This window comes from Neodiprion lecontei, chromosome 2 (genome assembly GCF_021901455.1).
Source record: "Neodiprion lecontei isolate iyNeoLeco1 chromosome 2, iyNeoLeco1.1, whole genome shotgun sequence".
NCBI classification, from domain to species: Eukaryota; Metazoa; Arthropoda; class Insecta; order Hymenoptera; family Diprionidae; genus Neodiprion; species Neodiprion lecontei.
The window spans coordinates 33,143,126-33,158,003 of NC_060261.1; the positions used below are offsets into that span (position 1 = coordinate 33,143,126).

A 14,878-nucleotide genomic window follows, 5' to 3' on the forward strand; every position below is an offset into this window, starting at 1 on the left:
ATGTATCAAATCAATCGACGCATAGAATCAAATTAATAACAGGTATGAAGATTATAATTATGGATCAACATTCTTGCAATTAGTCGTGATAATTCAGGATTTAAAGTGGGAAAACTGTGTGTGGCGGTAAAATATTTCACACCTCTCGCTCGATGTGCAAAGCAGTGTGCCAAATGGTGAAGGCTATCCTATGCAGCAGGGTCTGAGTTTCCCCGGGTAAAACGATCAGATCGCCGTCGTCTCCATTTTCATCGTTATTATTGTTGTTCAAAGCGTTTAAATTGTTCGAACTTCGCCCGAGTCTCTCACCGTGACGACAACACCGAGCTCTGAGCCAGGATCGTGATAAAGAGCTGTTGTTGGAGCTGGCCATAATTTTATTTCGCGTTGCGTTTGTCTAAGGTCTTCATTTTTATTTTTCGTTCTGCGTTTAAAAAAGTTCTTCTCTTTTTTTATTACTCGCGATATTCGTACAGCTTAAAGAGATTCGACCGGTTAATTTCTATGTGATTCCACCGCACAGACGCGTGTTCGTGAAAAATAGTTTGGGTACGTCACAACTGTTTAACGAATAAAACTGGGTGGCTGATACAGAGTGATGGAAGATGTGTAACGTGCGCTATTCGTCTCCAACGATATCATGTAACACTCGTAGTTTTAATCTCGGTATATCTTAATCACTGTAGAAGGTACACATATATAATTCAAGAACTGAGATAATAATACTTAGGAAATCAGATAAGAGCAGAACGAGCGCACAGCGTTTTGACTCGCGTGTTCATACTGTTCTCCGTTTCTCTGTCGCAAATCGACCATCGTGCAGCTACGTATGATACACGACAAAAGTTTCGTTCATAGTCATTTATACACGCATATGTGACTTCAAACGAGTGCAGATCTTTATACTAAATCCTCGTTTTCATCTCTCCGTAACACTGTAATTACGAAAGATTACAAACTCGGGTTTGAAAAATATTTCTCACGGGTATATCGCTCGATGCCTATTTTCCGCGCAGCACCATAAAAATCGGTGGAAATATAGCGACGAGGGATTGTACGGTGTGAATTTTTTGTTAAATCGATTTCGAGTAAAGAAAATGAACGAATAAATAAATAAATAAATAACAAAACAACCCTGCACCGAATAGAAATTAAAAATTTCTACCGATCTTCTTTCCAAAATTTTGTTTCGCGACAGTTTAAAACGATCCAATTAACGCTCGATAAAATCCCGGGGGATCCGCCCTGGTGCAAATGTTATATACGATGTAGGCAAGGCGTGTGCACGATACCACTCGGCATGTAAAATCAAGTTTAGAGGATGGATCCTGGGGCGAAGGACGTACGCGGTCTACTGGGAGCGAGGCGGCAGGGTGTGCCGGGATGACAGCGAGTCGCCATGACGACGGGGGGCGTCGAAGGTTTCCCGGCTACGCAAGCTCGTCGAGGATCGAGAAGCCCAGGACCGGCACAGCGCTGATCTCCCGGACGGATGCTGCGTCGAGACGCCGCCGGCTCTGACGTACCTAGGTGCCGAACCCGGAGATCCTGCGCGCGCGACCTTGACACACCGAAATCCGTTGGGATAGTCGGGGCTTACCGGGGAAAAGCTCGGACCCCGGTGACCTTGGCGCACTGACAAGTTATCTCGAGGATTTGCAGGACGCGTCCGCATTTCTTTCCTCTCCTTATTCGCGCGCTCTTTCTTATCCTTTACGCGACAAAGTGTCGTCCTGAGAATTGCTGTCGTGCACAGAGATGCGGAAAGAGAAGAAACTTGGACATAGCGGATCAATGCGCGCATTCAATTCGAGTAAAACGAAATGCTTGTTTCTCGTGTAGCGACGATCGAAAAAGTATAATTTTTGGTAATATACTCGTCCGATTCGATGCGATGAACTTTCGAAAAGTTTGAGAGCGTAATAAGGTACAGCTTTACCGAAATTCGGGATAAATTTCTTTTATTGTATCGGAACTGTATCGGTAAAAACTTTATGTGTTCATTGCAAAATAACAAAAATTGTGTTATCTTAAATTGTTTGAAGTGAAATCAGGTAAACGCTTTCGGGGTATTCAGAATTCATTCCGAGTTACATTGCAAGTATTTTAAATATTTTAAAACCTTCCATAATCACGTGAATAATGTATAGAAATTCTGGTGTTAACAAAAGATCCAGGGGACTTCCACGTTCAAGAATCGGAAACAATTTAAATATGATATCGAAAATCCTAAACAACTTATTCTTTGACGTGCTTTTCTAGTCACGTATAAAAATATTCAGATCAATATACGATGCGAGTAATTGTGAGATAGGAAATAATTTTCAGATGTTTGCTTTGCTTGAGAAGATATGTCCCCTATACTTTTGAAATTTGAGGCTTTTAATTCCGAGTATGTATTAAGAAAGAAACAAATAAATTTCTTCACATGTCCATACATAATGCTTCTCCACCCTTGATATCCACTGTTCCAAGATCCTTCCGACGTGTTGGTTTAAGCGAGCCTTATTTAAGGTTGACAGAAAATCAAAAAGATCCCGCGGGATCTTGGAACGAAAAGCCGTGGATATATAGGTATAGAAATATAGGGTAGATGGTAGTCAGCTGGGTTTAATTTGAAGGAGGCTTAGCAGCGCAGCCAGTACCCCTCGAAACAATTGCGTATACTCAGCGAAGGCCCTCCACTCTCCGGAATGGAAAGCCCTTGCGGGATCAACAACTGCGGCCAGTACGGGTTTAGGTTCAGGTTCAGGTTTAAGCTGTAAGTACATGTTGGTATAATACGCCTAGCGTTTAAATCCGACTAAGATACCCCTCACACTCGTGCACTGTTGTTCACTTGATCAAGAGCGATGAGCCGCCTCTGAGGAGCAAGACTCGTGTCAAAATTCAAACCACTGGATCGGAACGTGAATTGACGGATTGAAAATTTATCGTGCCTCCTGAAGATAAATTCGAACTGTCTCATAATAGAATTTAGACTCGCGTAGACGTCTTAAGGTTGGAATGAGTAGGGAGGATGGTACCTAAGAGGATAACACCGCGTCGGAATGAAAGAACGAATGGACGAAACGTCACATCGACAATTGCCTGCAATTGGCGCAAACAAGTGGAAACAAAAAGTCCGATAAGGTGAAACTGCAGCGAACAGCAGCAGTTGAAATTACGAGTAAAGAAAAATTAATCGTTTCAAAAAACGTCCCTGCTTCGATCCACTTGGCGTTCAAGTGTCAATCTTCGTGCGATAGAAAAATGGCCTTGTCAGGTTGTTGTTATCGCACGTGTTACACCTGTACATCCATACTTAAATGTGTAAATGTGTCATGTGTGTACGTAGTTGCGCAATGTTGGATTCAAGTTTTTTCCACGCAAACAACCGAAACGAATTATAATACATGGGTGTACAAATGTCGCCCTGCTCGCGCGGCGAAGCAAAGCTGATCCATGGAAAAGCGTGCGGCATAGATCCGATCTGCCCATCGTAAGTTACGCCCGATGAGCAGTAATTCAGGGAATGAGTAACGAAACGTGCGTGCATGGGATAGGGAAAAGGGAAAAGGGAATAGAAAGAACAAAAATAGCCTAGAGCCGAGATCGAGGCTGGATGATCGATTCGGTCGCTGCTCGCGCGTACCTGACCCACTTTCTGCTGCAGGGGGGCTTACCGAATATTCGCGAACGAGTTGGTCTGAAACGGACATTAGGGGCTTTGTCGTGGCGAATTCCGCGATGATCGTGGTCTGGAGATCTCGTGCCAGCTTCGCCGGAGCTTGCGGCGTTAAAAACTCGCGTTAAACGATACGCGCGCGTGTTAATCAAGCAGTTTGACACGCTGACCTCGTGGCTCCCTGGTCTTGTTGTTTTCTCGTCTCGTATAAGCTGCGTGGCAGTGGCGTTCTCAATTGAGGATCACGATTAAAGCGAATAATACAAGGAGAGGGTAGAATTGAAAACGCTATTCGCTGATCTACTGGTTGGGCAGGTCCTTTACTAGAATAAAAATCTTCTAGCAAATTACAGTACGACGCATGCTTCGGATGGGGCCTAATGTGCGCGTTATGGGGTTTTAAGGAGATGATCATTTCCTTTCGAAGAGCAAATACACACGCGCATAGGGACCGATTCACTTCGTGGTGTTGGCTCAAGTTTCATTCTCGACTCTCCTTAATTAGCACCAATAAATTGCTAGTGCTCACAGAGCGAGTGCGAGAGAGAGAGAGAGAGAGAGAGAGAGAGAGAGAGAGAGAGAGAGAGAGAGAGAGAGAGAGAGAGAGAGAGAGAGAGAGAGAGAGAGAGAGAGAGAGAGAGAGAGAGACATGAGGAGCACGGAAAATGAGGAGCATTAGAAGTTGGGCTCGTTTTATGAAACGTACGAGTTTCTCTTCTAATCTTTTCGAGGCTTACTACAGCTGTAAGAATGCGAAGGAAAATTTAGCGCTGCGTTGTACGTCTGTTATTGAAAAACATTGTGCTATAAACAGATGCGCAAAACTCATTATAATTGACGGAAAACAGCGGTGCTGTATCGCTGCTGCTGCAGATGGCTCAAATTAGCGTGATGTACGACGGGTGACGATTAGCTCACGTATGAAACGTGTCAAAGACGCGTAGTTTCTCGTACGGGAGATTACGACGGCTCATGGATACAAAATGAAAGATTATATGGTGAAAAAAACTTTGCTGTATACTTAGGCACAGCTTCTACACGTTTCGTCGATATTTTATATGTACATTATATACTTATATGCACGTTCCGCTGATTATCTTTGAGTTTCATAACAGTGCCGCTCGCCTTGGATCGTGAATGAAGTAATGTCGTATAAATAAGTTTTATCAAGGCGTTTGTCTTTGCTAGATTGCTGAATATCGCCGACCATGACCTATGATCCGAACAACTGTCCGGAGGATCTGTAAAATGTTTTTTCACACACCGGTCTCACACTAACTGCACATCATACGCGCAGCTGTTTGATTTCGAGACGGAGATAAAAAAAGAGCCTGACTCAACATCGTTTGTATATACAATCCGTTCAGATTTCGAAAATCGAACAACACCGGCCAACACCGATTTTCAATCTGGGTTCTAGACGTCAAATTTTCATTTCTTCCACGTAACTTGGAAAAGAAAAAAATAGTTTTATTAGATGCAATTCGCTTTTCTAGAAACGAGTACGATATTTTGGGATTTACGAAAAATGATCTATATTCTCAAACATTTATTGTAAATAACAATCAAACGAAGTCTAGTTTCGCATTCAAATCGCTTCAATTCAGAAATAATAATTCATCACAGGTCAACAGAAAAAATTTATTTGCTCACTTGATATTTAAATAAATAAATTTTGAATTTGTACATCGAACAATAACCAAATTCTTCATTATACAGAAGCATAGAATCGAAATTTATTTATTTAAATATAAACTCGACAACATTTGTTTTTTGCTCTTGACAGTGAAATACAAGTTATTAATCATGGATTATAATTGCATCTCGAATTTGTTTTAATTCAGTTCCTTTCTTCGAAGCATTATGTATGTATACATATATTGCATTCTGCGACTTTGCCAAAATATAAAATAACACACCTCGAGAAGGTGGCGTAACGAAAACTGCGAAGCGGAAATAATTACATTGACGGTGATATGATTTTCATTTTATTACCGTTCACATACCTTGTACTTATCATATATATATATATATGTACCTGGGTATAGGAATATGTAACAGAAGCTTTGCAAAAACAATGACTCACCGAATATCTGCAATATGGATTATAAAATCCTTCGTCACACTGTACAGTCGACATCATCTTATTTCTCCCATGTACAATAACCAGACTTAAGCTATACAGTCATTTGAACACAACATTGAGAATGGTAAAGTAGCCTTTAATTTCTTTCATCAATTCACTGTAACGATCAATAATTCTTTTTTGTTCATCGTCATTGGTTTTCTCAGAGATAATTAATCTCCGCGTTCATCCCACACACTGATTGAATATTTCCAACGTTTACCCCCACCCCTGAAATTAGTAACAATTTATTTTACCTCATACACATCTAGTTATACTCTTTCGCACGTACCGAATAACTTCTCCGGTGTTAAATATTTCATTTTTTCATTATTCCGCGGTAGCTGGGAGTCTATTTTTTGCAACCGGCTCCGTTTAATAGCTGGTAGGATTTTCGGCGTCGCGATGTTTCAGCATTTTTCAACTTGCGATAACCGGCAACGAGGAGAGTGGCAGAAAGACTGACAGAGAGGGGCAGAGTTCAAAACGGTGCTCAGGGCGTCGAGGATCCTCAACAGACATTCGTGGCCACGTACACACGCAACCAAGATCAGCTCCACGCATGCGCCAAGTTCACCTCGTTCCCCGCCGGCAGCTTTACTTATTGCGAACCGCCTCTAATTCTCTCCGATAAATTATATCTCCGTGCCCGTATAATTATATCCGTTAATTCATCGATTGTATCGGAAATTATACCGTATATGTGATATAATTACAGGATACAAAGTCCTTCTTCGATCCAAATATCATTCGTGCAATGAAAAAGGGAGGGATCCTTCAATTTGCACAATTGTAATTCAACACTTGTCCATGACCGTCACTCGCACAGATTTCAAGGTTTGTTTGCCTTTATCTTTTTATTCCAGCCCAAAAACGAAAAAATTATTATTCTACCAAGATTTATGAGTCCACATATAACATTATCGAGCGACGACGCTGCTTCGGTCAGGCAAGTCGTTAAACGGCAAAGAAGTGAAAAATTAACAAGTGGAAAGACCGTTATTATTATACTTACCCGTGAAAAAAATTAGTTCGTTATGAATATTATTCAGGTACTTCGCCCTCGTTTAAAATGAGCAAGTGAAAAAGAAAAAGGGAGGGGGATAAAAAAAAAATAGAAATAAAACATGTAATAAGCAAACGCAAGGAGGCAAAATAATTAAGAGTTGAACGTTAAGTGGAAAGGTCGAGAAGCCAGCCCTCTTTCTTTCGCGTCTTCTTTGCCCCTCTTGCATCCCTTCCAATTAGTCGTGTGGAGTAATTTGCCTTGCTGTTGGATACGTGACTGCATTGTAAAGGAGGGTTAAATATAAGTAAATATAGAGGGATGTGAAATATAAGTGAAGGATGGGTAGAAGAACGAAAATTTAAAAAAAAAAAGAAATGTCAAGTGAAAAAAGCTAGAACCGGAACCGGAAGTGCATTGCCTGGTAATGATGGTGATAGTAATTTACTTCTTTCACGCATATGTAACTCGCGAGGTCTCGCTTATTGTGAAGTAAAAGGTAGTGAAAACAGTTCGCGATGCGCTGCCAAGGGTAGCTAAATCATACGTTGTGATTGCGGCTCTGCCGAGGTTATATTTACATGTCTGACCTGGTAGGGCTGTCTAGTTTCCGTCAGGCAGTGGTGAAGGTTTACGAAACATCAACTCCCCCGATTCGGCGCGAGATGCATCCCTCGATGACAAGTCGGCGACGAAAAAGCGCAAATAGTAACAAAAATTGACAACAGGAAAGAGAGGGAAAAATAATATTTATAACTAATATAAGTGGTGTAAGAGGATTTTCAGATGAAAGATGGAAAGGAAGATGTTGCGGTTGCGCAACGTCGTACGTATATACGTAAAACGTATTTTTACTGTAGAATTAAGCCAGGTTAAATATGTACAGTGCTGGTTCAATTTCGCCAGATTTTGGTAAAGGTTATGGAGCCGGAAGGGCAGCGAGCTAACTGTGTGAGAAATTGAACAGAAGCCCCACCCTCGTTGTGCAAGAGCCCAACCCTTAACTGCAGTCCTGACTGTTTAACCTTACCGCTTTAAAACATCTGCTGTTTTCACTGTAATGTATAACTTCGCAGCGACAATTTTCACGACGATATCACTATTGTTATTATCATCATTTCCTCACATCAGCAAGATGGAGAATAAATTGTTTCAGCGGTGGCAAGTCCGCTCTTTTAACGATTTCTTTCATGTAGAAGCTCGTCTTCCAGACGTCGAAATGTCGTCAGATGATTATGTTGTAGTTTTGATCCAACATTTCGTTTTAGTATTCTTTGATCCGTAAACTTTCAAGACACGCATGTGGCAATTAAAGTAGCAGAACAGTTTTTACTACCCTATGAAAATTACGTGCGTTCTATAATACGTTTTCGAATTACTTCTAGGTTCTTTATCACTCGTGCTTTTCAATTTCTCTTACTCAAAAGATGATTGAAACGGGTTTCACGTCATGTGTCAGAGGCACATGATTCTGAAAATTGAAAGAGTGAAAAATGAGGAATCTAAAGACAGCTTTATCAATACATTTACGTCGATAGTTTTTGGTTTCCTTTTGTTGTCTTTTTTTTTCAACATCTACCAAAGCGATTTTCCTTTTCTCCCCCCCCCCCCCCCCCGTTTCTCTAAAACATCCAGAAATACGGGATCGGAAAAAATCTCTGTTGTAGTCACCGTCCATTTCTTTCCAACTTTTTGGGTTCTTCTTTCCCTTCTTTTTTTCTTTTACCTTGGTAAAATATCTGGGTCGTCGCGTGTCAACTTTTAGTTAGATAAATATTGACAAATTGCCGGTCGATGGTCGAGTCTACGCACTCTCCACGCCCGGACGGAACTTAATGTTATATCCTTTCAGCCCTGCAGGAGGAAAGCCCCCCCGTTTCCTTTTCGCTCCTTCGTGCTCATCCACCAAATTTTCACTCCGTCGCCAAGTATCAATCTTGCAATCAGGTCACTGCGTGACGGGTAAACATTTATATTACACTTTCCTTTTTTTCTCCTATCCACTTGACCAGAATCAACGCTAACCGAAACTTCCACAGGGCACAGTTTGATAACCTCTACTCACTACTTTTCGATATTTTCATTTGAATGTAAATCCCTGAAGGTTTTTATTGGCTAGAGTTTTTCTGACGTCGTCACACGTTGGGCAGAAACGCACGCTTGTTCAAATCTAAATCGAGTCTGTTGGAATGTTGTTTCAAAATTGATGTCGAATACCAATTCGCGTCCGTCTAACGTTAGACAGATTTTCGCACAACATCCGCGGGCAAAACGAGATTTTTTCTTTTCGAATTGTTCAACGATACAGAGGAGAAGGCGAAGCTCTTTCATTTTTCTTTCGTCTGTCTTTTACAGCGGACTATCGGTAGCTGGTTATGGATGCACTTACGACGGAACAGAAGGACCTGCAACTCCTCCGGAAGAGCGAGCTGGTGCCAGATGTTAGTGGCACGTGCTCCACCCCGGCTCGAGGCCTTTCTTAAGTGGCGAAGAAGGAATTTCTCGGCGGCGGACATCCGGAAGCCGAAACGCTTCACGGTTGCTTTGATATAGAAACATGCGATTTAATAATAATTGTCTTTAAGAAATTATTTGAATTTTGATTTCAATAAAAAAAAAAAAAAATTAAACTCATTACCTAAAATCGTATTTCGTCAAACTCTGTAATGCCGTCCTTGCGAACCATCCTCTTCTAGGTGGTAAAGAGTGACTTGTGTTTATTTACATGAATATGAGATAAACTTGAGAACTGTAGTAGATTAGGCATTAGGGTATAAGAGAATAGAAACAACAAGAAGATTGAAGAATTTTCAAGATATGAATCAAAGTAAAGAAAAACATTACACACGGTACGTCTTTACGAATTGTTTACGCACTTTTGAGACCGCTTGTTTGTCAGGGGAAAGGCAAAGAGCTCAGCGAGCGACCCGCCACTCGTGATTCTGAACGGGTAAATGGCTACTTGAGATATTCGTACGTGTGTGGCATTCTGGCCTAGCGTCAGACTCGCCTCTGGCCAAAGCGATTTGAATAATTTATTTTTATTTTTCTGGCTAGTAGGCACATTTTTACTTATTTTCTTCTAATCTAGCAAACAAAAATTACCTCATAGGTATACAGCGGAAGTAAAGAATCTCCTCGACATTCGCGGAATTTAAAATTTTTCAAGACGTAGTAATTTCGGAATTCTCAGCGAACGTAATGTGATGAGAAACCGTCATTTTTCAAAAATCGCGAGCAAAATTTCCCAGCAAAACTATTCCAATTCCAGGAAAACGTCGCCGGTTCTTCGTTTTTAATTAATTCAATTGAGCAATGAGTCTGGTTCTGGAACATCCCGCAACCAATTTCGGCATATGAGCACGTACAGGATACCAAGCGTTTAAGTGAGGCCCCCGCAGGACGCGCGGGACTGTGTAAGGAAGACGAGATTTCTGGATTAACATGTTTACGACGCGGACGTCCATAAAAACTCTCCTCGGCCAGGATAAGGGGGAGAGGAGGATATACAGTCTGGGCCGAAAGAAATCTCTCGCCGCTCTACAACCCGTACATACATATATCCTGTATATACATATATGTGTACGCGTGCAGTCTTATAAACGAGATGCTGGCAGGCGGGGCGGGTAAAGGGTTGGGGTTGTCAAAAAAGGATGTACAAGAGAGAGAAGAAAAAAAGAACCTAACATAAAATAGAAACGGTGTTTATTTTCATGGGTGTAAAAAACATGGCTAAATTCGGTGAGCCTATGAACTCGCGCCGTCCGTAAGACCACCCGTAAAAACTTCCTCTTTCCAATAATAAATCAAAAACCCATATACAATTCGACAAATTTTTATACGAGAAAATCAAAAATTTTCTTTCCTTTATCTTCGATAATCGAGTGTCACTTCAGGAGGAACGTTATCGTAGAATCATCTACCTATAAATTAATTAACTTTATTGATTTAATTTTTTCTCTTCATCTAGAATATTACGATTCCGTCCTCCAGGCTGAGATAATTTATAGCGTTTCGATTTGAATTTTGATAATAATAATAAAAAAATTAAAAAGAAAACCTTCATTATCCACAGCTGCTGTGCAGTATTTGAAGTTTGCCTGTGGAACGACGTGTAACGGCACGAGATACGTATATATGTATATGTAAGTATGTACAATAATAAGCATACGGTATTATACACCAGCCACGTATGTATATTATACATATATTATTCAGTAAGCGGCAAATTATCAATGAAGATAATTAATTTTACGGTTTAGTTTTAACGAGTACATTGCGTCGTTTTTAGTTTGTTTTTTGTTTTCAATTTATTTTCACCTCTTTTACAACCCAGTTTAAATTATATTTTACGTACGAGAGACGGCCAAGTTTGAAAAGAGTCTCCGCGTACGGACGAGAGGCGTAGTGTAATTAGACTTTTTACTCGCAACGTTATATACATGTATACATGTATCGAGTTGCACATATCTTAATTACAATCGTTTCTTATCTCGTGTTTCTTTCATTACCTCTACCCGCAATATTTCGTATCGAATGAATTGAACTTTGCGCCACAGGTGTAACTGTACGTTGAATGACTTGCGTGCACAACTCGTATCATACGTACAGTTTGTGATTATAATAACGCAAGTTACACTACGTCTCGAATTTGAGTACACAGACTGTGTGATTTCGAGTGCGACAGGGGAATGAATATCGATGTGAAAGAAGAAGCTGAACGCATAAATTCTACGTTTACTTCCTGCAGCGGCAGTCAAGTTGGCCAAGAAATGTAGGTGTAACTTTAAGTCTTCGGGGTTCGCGAGTGGGAAATAAGATGACCGAGACGTAAGGTAAGAGAAAAAGGAAAAGTACTCTCACCGAATTCTGCTGGCCATTTGTCGGGCTCGGACTCGGCGTGGGTGTAGCGGTCGAACCTTCGGCGGAATTGATGCCTGTAGTGGGTGCATCCGATCCTGGACTACCGACGGTGGGAAAAGCTCGGGCAGGATCAGCCTGCCACTGTTTGTGAATCTGTTGCGCAGTATCCCTGAACCTCGCTCCCTGAAAACGAAGATGAAATTAAGTATGAGGAAAACCGGATCGTTATAAAAAAAAAAAAAAAAAAAAAAACAAGAGCAAGTGAATAAAATCAAGCTGCCGAGATTAACCTGTCCGATAAATCCATTCGCATACACAGGTTCGCTCTTTGCCTCTTATCTCCGCGTCTTTATCTGTCATCTTGATACGTGCACGCCGGAATTATTATATATATCCAATTTTTATACTTTAATATCGTAATCTCGGGCAGTTGATATTACAACAATTGTTGTGTGGACAAAAATTTATCCGTATTTGTATTATCCAAGCAACTTGTAAAAATTGAGAAAGAAAACATCGATCGGGACTCGTAAGAGAGACGTCGAAGAATTTAAACAGATTAAAAGTTCGTCTTGAACGTGCTTCGAAAATTGCCGCAGCACAATATTGCCTTTACATCGGTGACATAAAATTCTGTATAATGTTTTCTGTATTACGTACAGCTCGTATCAAAGAGCCAGAAGCGTAAAAAATTGATCGAGGGTATACTGATTAATTACCTCGTCGAAAATATCGTCGTGTCCTTTGCCGCGGGACTTGTATCTCATGTTTGCATTGTCTCCGGTTCTATTTCGGTGTTAAAATATACCTCGCCCGTGTAAGAATTTAACTACAGACGCGTGTCGAACAACGAGCATTAAACGTCCGCTTGGATAATTGTGGAGTAAGAATCCTTAGGAAGACAAAAGCCCGTGCTGGAATGAGGGGAAAATAGAATTGTCTTAGGAGAGGATAAACCGTCGTTCAACTCGTCGGCGTCGCGACGCCGGCACGTGAAACTTGTGCACTTGTGATCTTTTTCTGTCTCACTTGTTGTTGTCTTCGTTCTTCAGGACTACCGGCTTTTTAACCGACTATTAATAGGACCTAGTGGCGCTCGAACGAAGGTCGGCCCTCGATGTCTTCTGCAGTGGCGCCCGATATTTCCCTACGTTATATACGCGGCTATATTCACGGGTTCATTCATTATTCATTCGGATATTCAGATAGCCTTGCCGACACGATGCCTCGTTTTTCCCTCCTTCTCTCCTCCCCCTATAATCTGATCTCCCTCTATTTTTTATTTCCCTGCAGATTCACAGTTTGCTAACGCTCGACTCGACTCGCCCTTTATTTTTAGCTTATTATTGCGCTTCCAGGACTCCTCCTCGATCCATCGTAACTGGTTCTTCTGGCACACCCACGCATTTTATGGTCTATGCACTGACTTTCCACCCTGCCGTACACGCGCACAATTTCTATGATGCAGAGTTTAAATCGCTGTCGCACGATTATCGGTCCGGGAATTATGATCGCGAAGCTGCAGAAGCTGTCAGGCGTTGGTTGGAGGCTAGGTTGGAATCGGTCTCGAATTATCATTCTATAATTACTTTATCGTATCCACGCGGTGAAGTGTTGCAGAAAATATCCACGAGGTTATCGTAAAGGAAATTTATCGTTTCGTTATAGAATCGATTTGATCTTTGAAACATTTTTTTTTCTGTGATCTAAAGTTCGTTATATCACATTATGTTGTCTTCAAATTTACAAGATGCATATTGAATACAAGATTTTTCGGAAATATCATCTCCAAAGCCTGGATTTCTGCTCGTTACTTTCACTCATTTTTCACCCCAGAGGAAACAAATCGCATAGACGAATGATTAATTTTTCACCATGAAATTGTATGCGAAAGAATTAAAAGTGTTAGCTTTTGAACGATGGTACTAATTTACAGACTTCTAGATTGTAATGAAAGTAAAAGCCTGTGCACATAAATCCTTGAACATATCGATGCACGTGGGTATATAAATCAATAAACGATTGAGCGTGACCCAGTTCTATTTCTCACTCGCCCACAACAATTGAAACTCCAACTGCTGAATGGTGAAAATAGAGAAATTATATTCCAGAAGAATCGTTCACTGGTATATATATATATATTCAATTGCAGCACAATACGCAGAAAGTGTGATAACAAAAAAAAAATAAATAAGAAATAAAAAAGATTGGCACAAGCACGAATGTAAAATATCCCGATTAAATCTGCTCCCAACTTCGTACGCAGCACCAGCAGCAGCGACGTATTTATCGAACGGATCAAGGAATGTTTGATATTCAGGAAAAAGAAGCAACTGCGTAAATACGGATTTTTAAAATTTTTTTTAAAAGAAATCGTCTTCAACTTTTAATACTTATAAATAAACATCCGGATGAAAGAGTCGAGCCGGAATTTCCCCGTATCTAATCGCGAACGGTTTTTCTTTACACTTTTATCGTATAAATTTCACATCGTAACGAAGAAGCTTGAATTTCATGTCTCTCTTTCTCTCTCTCACTCTCGCTCTCTCTCTCTCTTCCGTCTCCCAACCTTTGTACCGTCTTCACTGTGACGCGGTTGCACTCATGAATATTACGCAACGCCTCCGCGCGGATTCACCCGTTCATCCCGACACGATTTTTATACTTGACAATCCAGCCGTAACCACGTTTAGACAAAACTGGCGTAAAGAAGGTATCCGGACGATATAAAATACCCGCGTACCAGCGAAAATCCATTAACGACGTGAAAATTAAGGATCGAAAAAAAGGACCGAAGCGAAAATAGGAAAGGTTCGCGAAACGGGGCGATTTACGAGCGTCGAACACGAAGCTGGTGGGATCGAGGCGAGTAGGATCGGACAAAAGGCCGGTACCGGTCATTCCGATCGGACGTCCGCCCCCGCAAATGGGTCATAGGATAAAACCGGTTTCCCCCGTGATTTCGACGTCCGCAGCGACATCGACGCGGCCATGCAGACGGCGTGCATTCGTCGATGATCAGCCGTGGAATCGCGCGGCGATTAAGAACGAATTTTCGAGGTACGCGCACCGCCGACTGTCGTCTACGTGCTTCCACGCCGCGGACCGATCAAATGACAGTGCGCTCGCTACGCGACTGATCGAGCTCCGTGCATAGAGGACTACTGGGGGACCAAGTAGCAGCGGCGTTCTCCAGAGTCGAGAGTAAGTCGAGAGT

The 14,878-nt window shown here is 41.4% G+C and overlaps 1 protein-coding gene across 10 annotated transcripts in view; it reads right to left on the reverse strand.

The window, feature by feature from the left end:
• Window positions 1–14,878, reverse strand: part of LOC107222459 (tensin-1) — a 99,797-nt gene that overhangs the window by 34,589 nt on the left and 50,330 nt on the right. For 5 of the 10 annotated variants that reach the window (XM_015661838.2, XM_046732756.1, XM_046732755.1 and 2 more), the window contains one exon: window positions 11,662–11,844. In XM_015661838.2, coding sequence (XP_015517324.2) covers window positions 11,662–11,844 — 183 coding nt within the window. Of the gene's footprint in view, window positions 1–142; window positions 389–5,753; window positions 6,024–6,084; window positions 6,228–11,661; window positions 11,845–12,380; window positions 13,740–14,054; window positions 14,809–14,878 lie in introns of those variants that run through there. The other 5 variants (XM_046732757.1, XM_046732758.1, XM_046732761.1 and 2 more) reach the window with 5 other exon arrangements.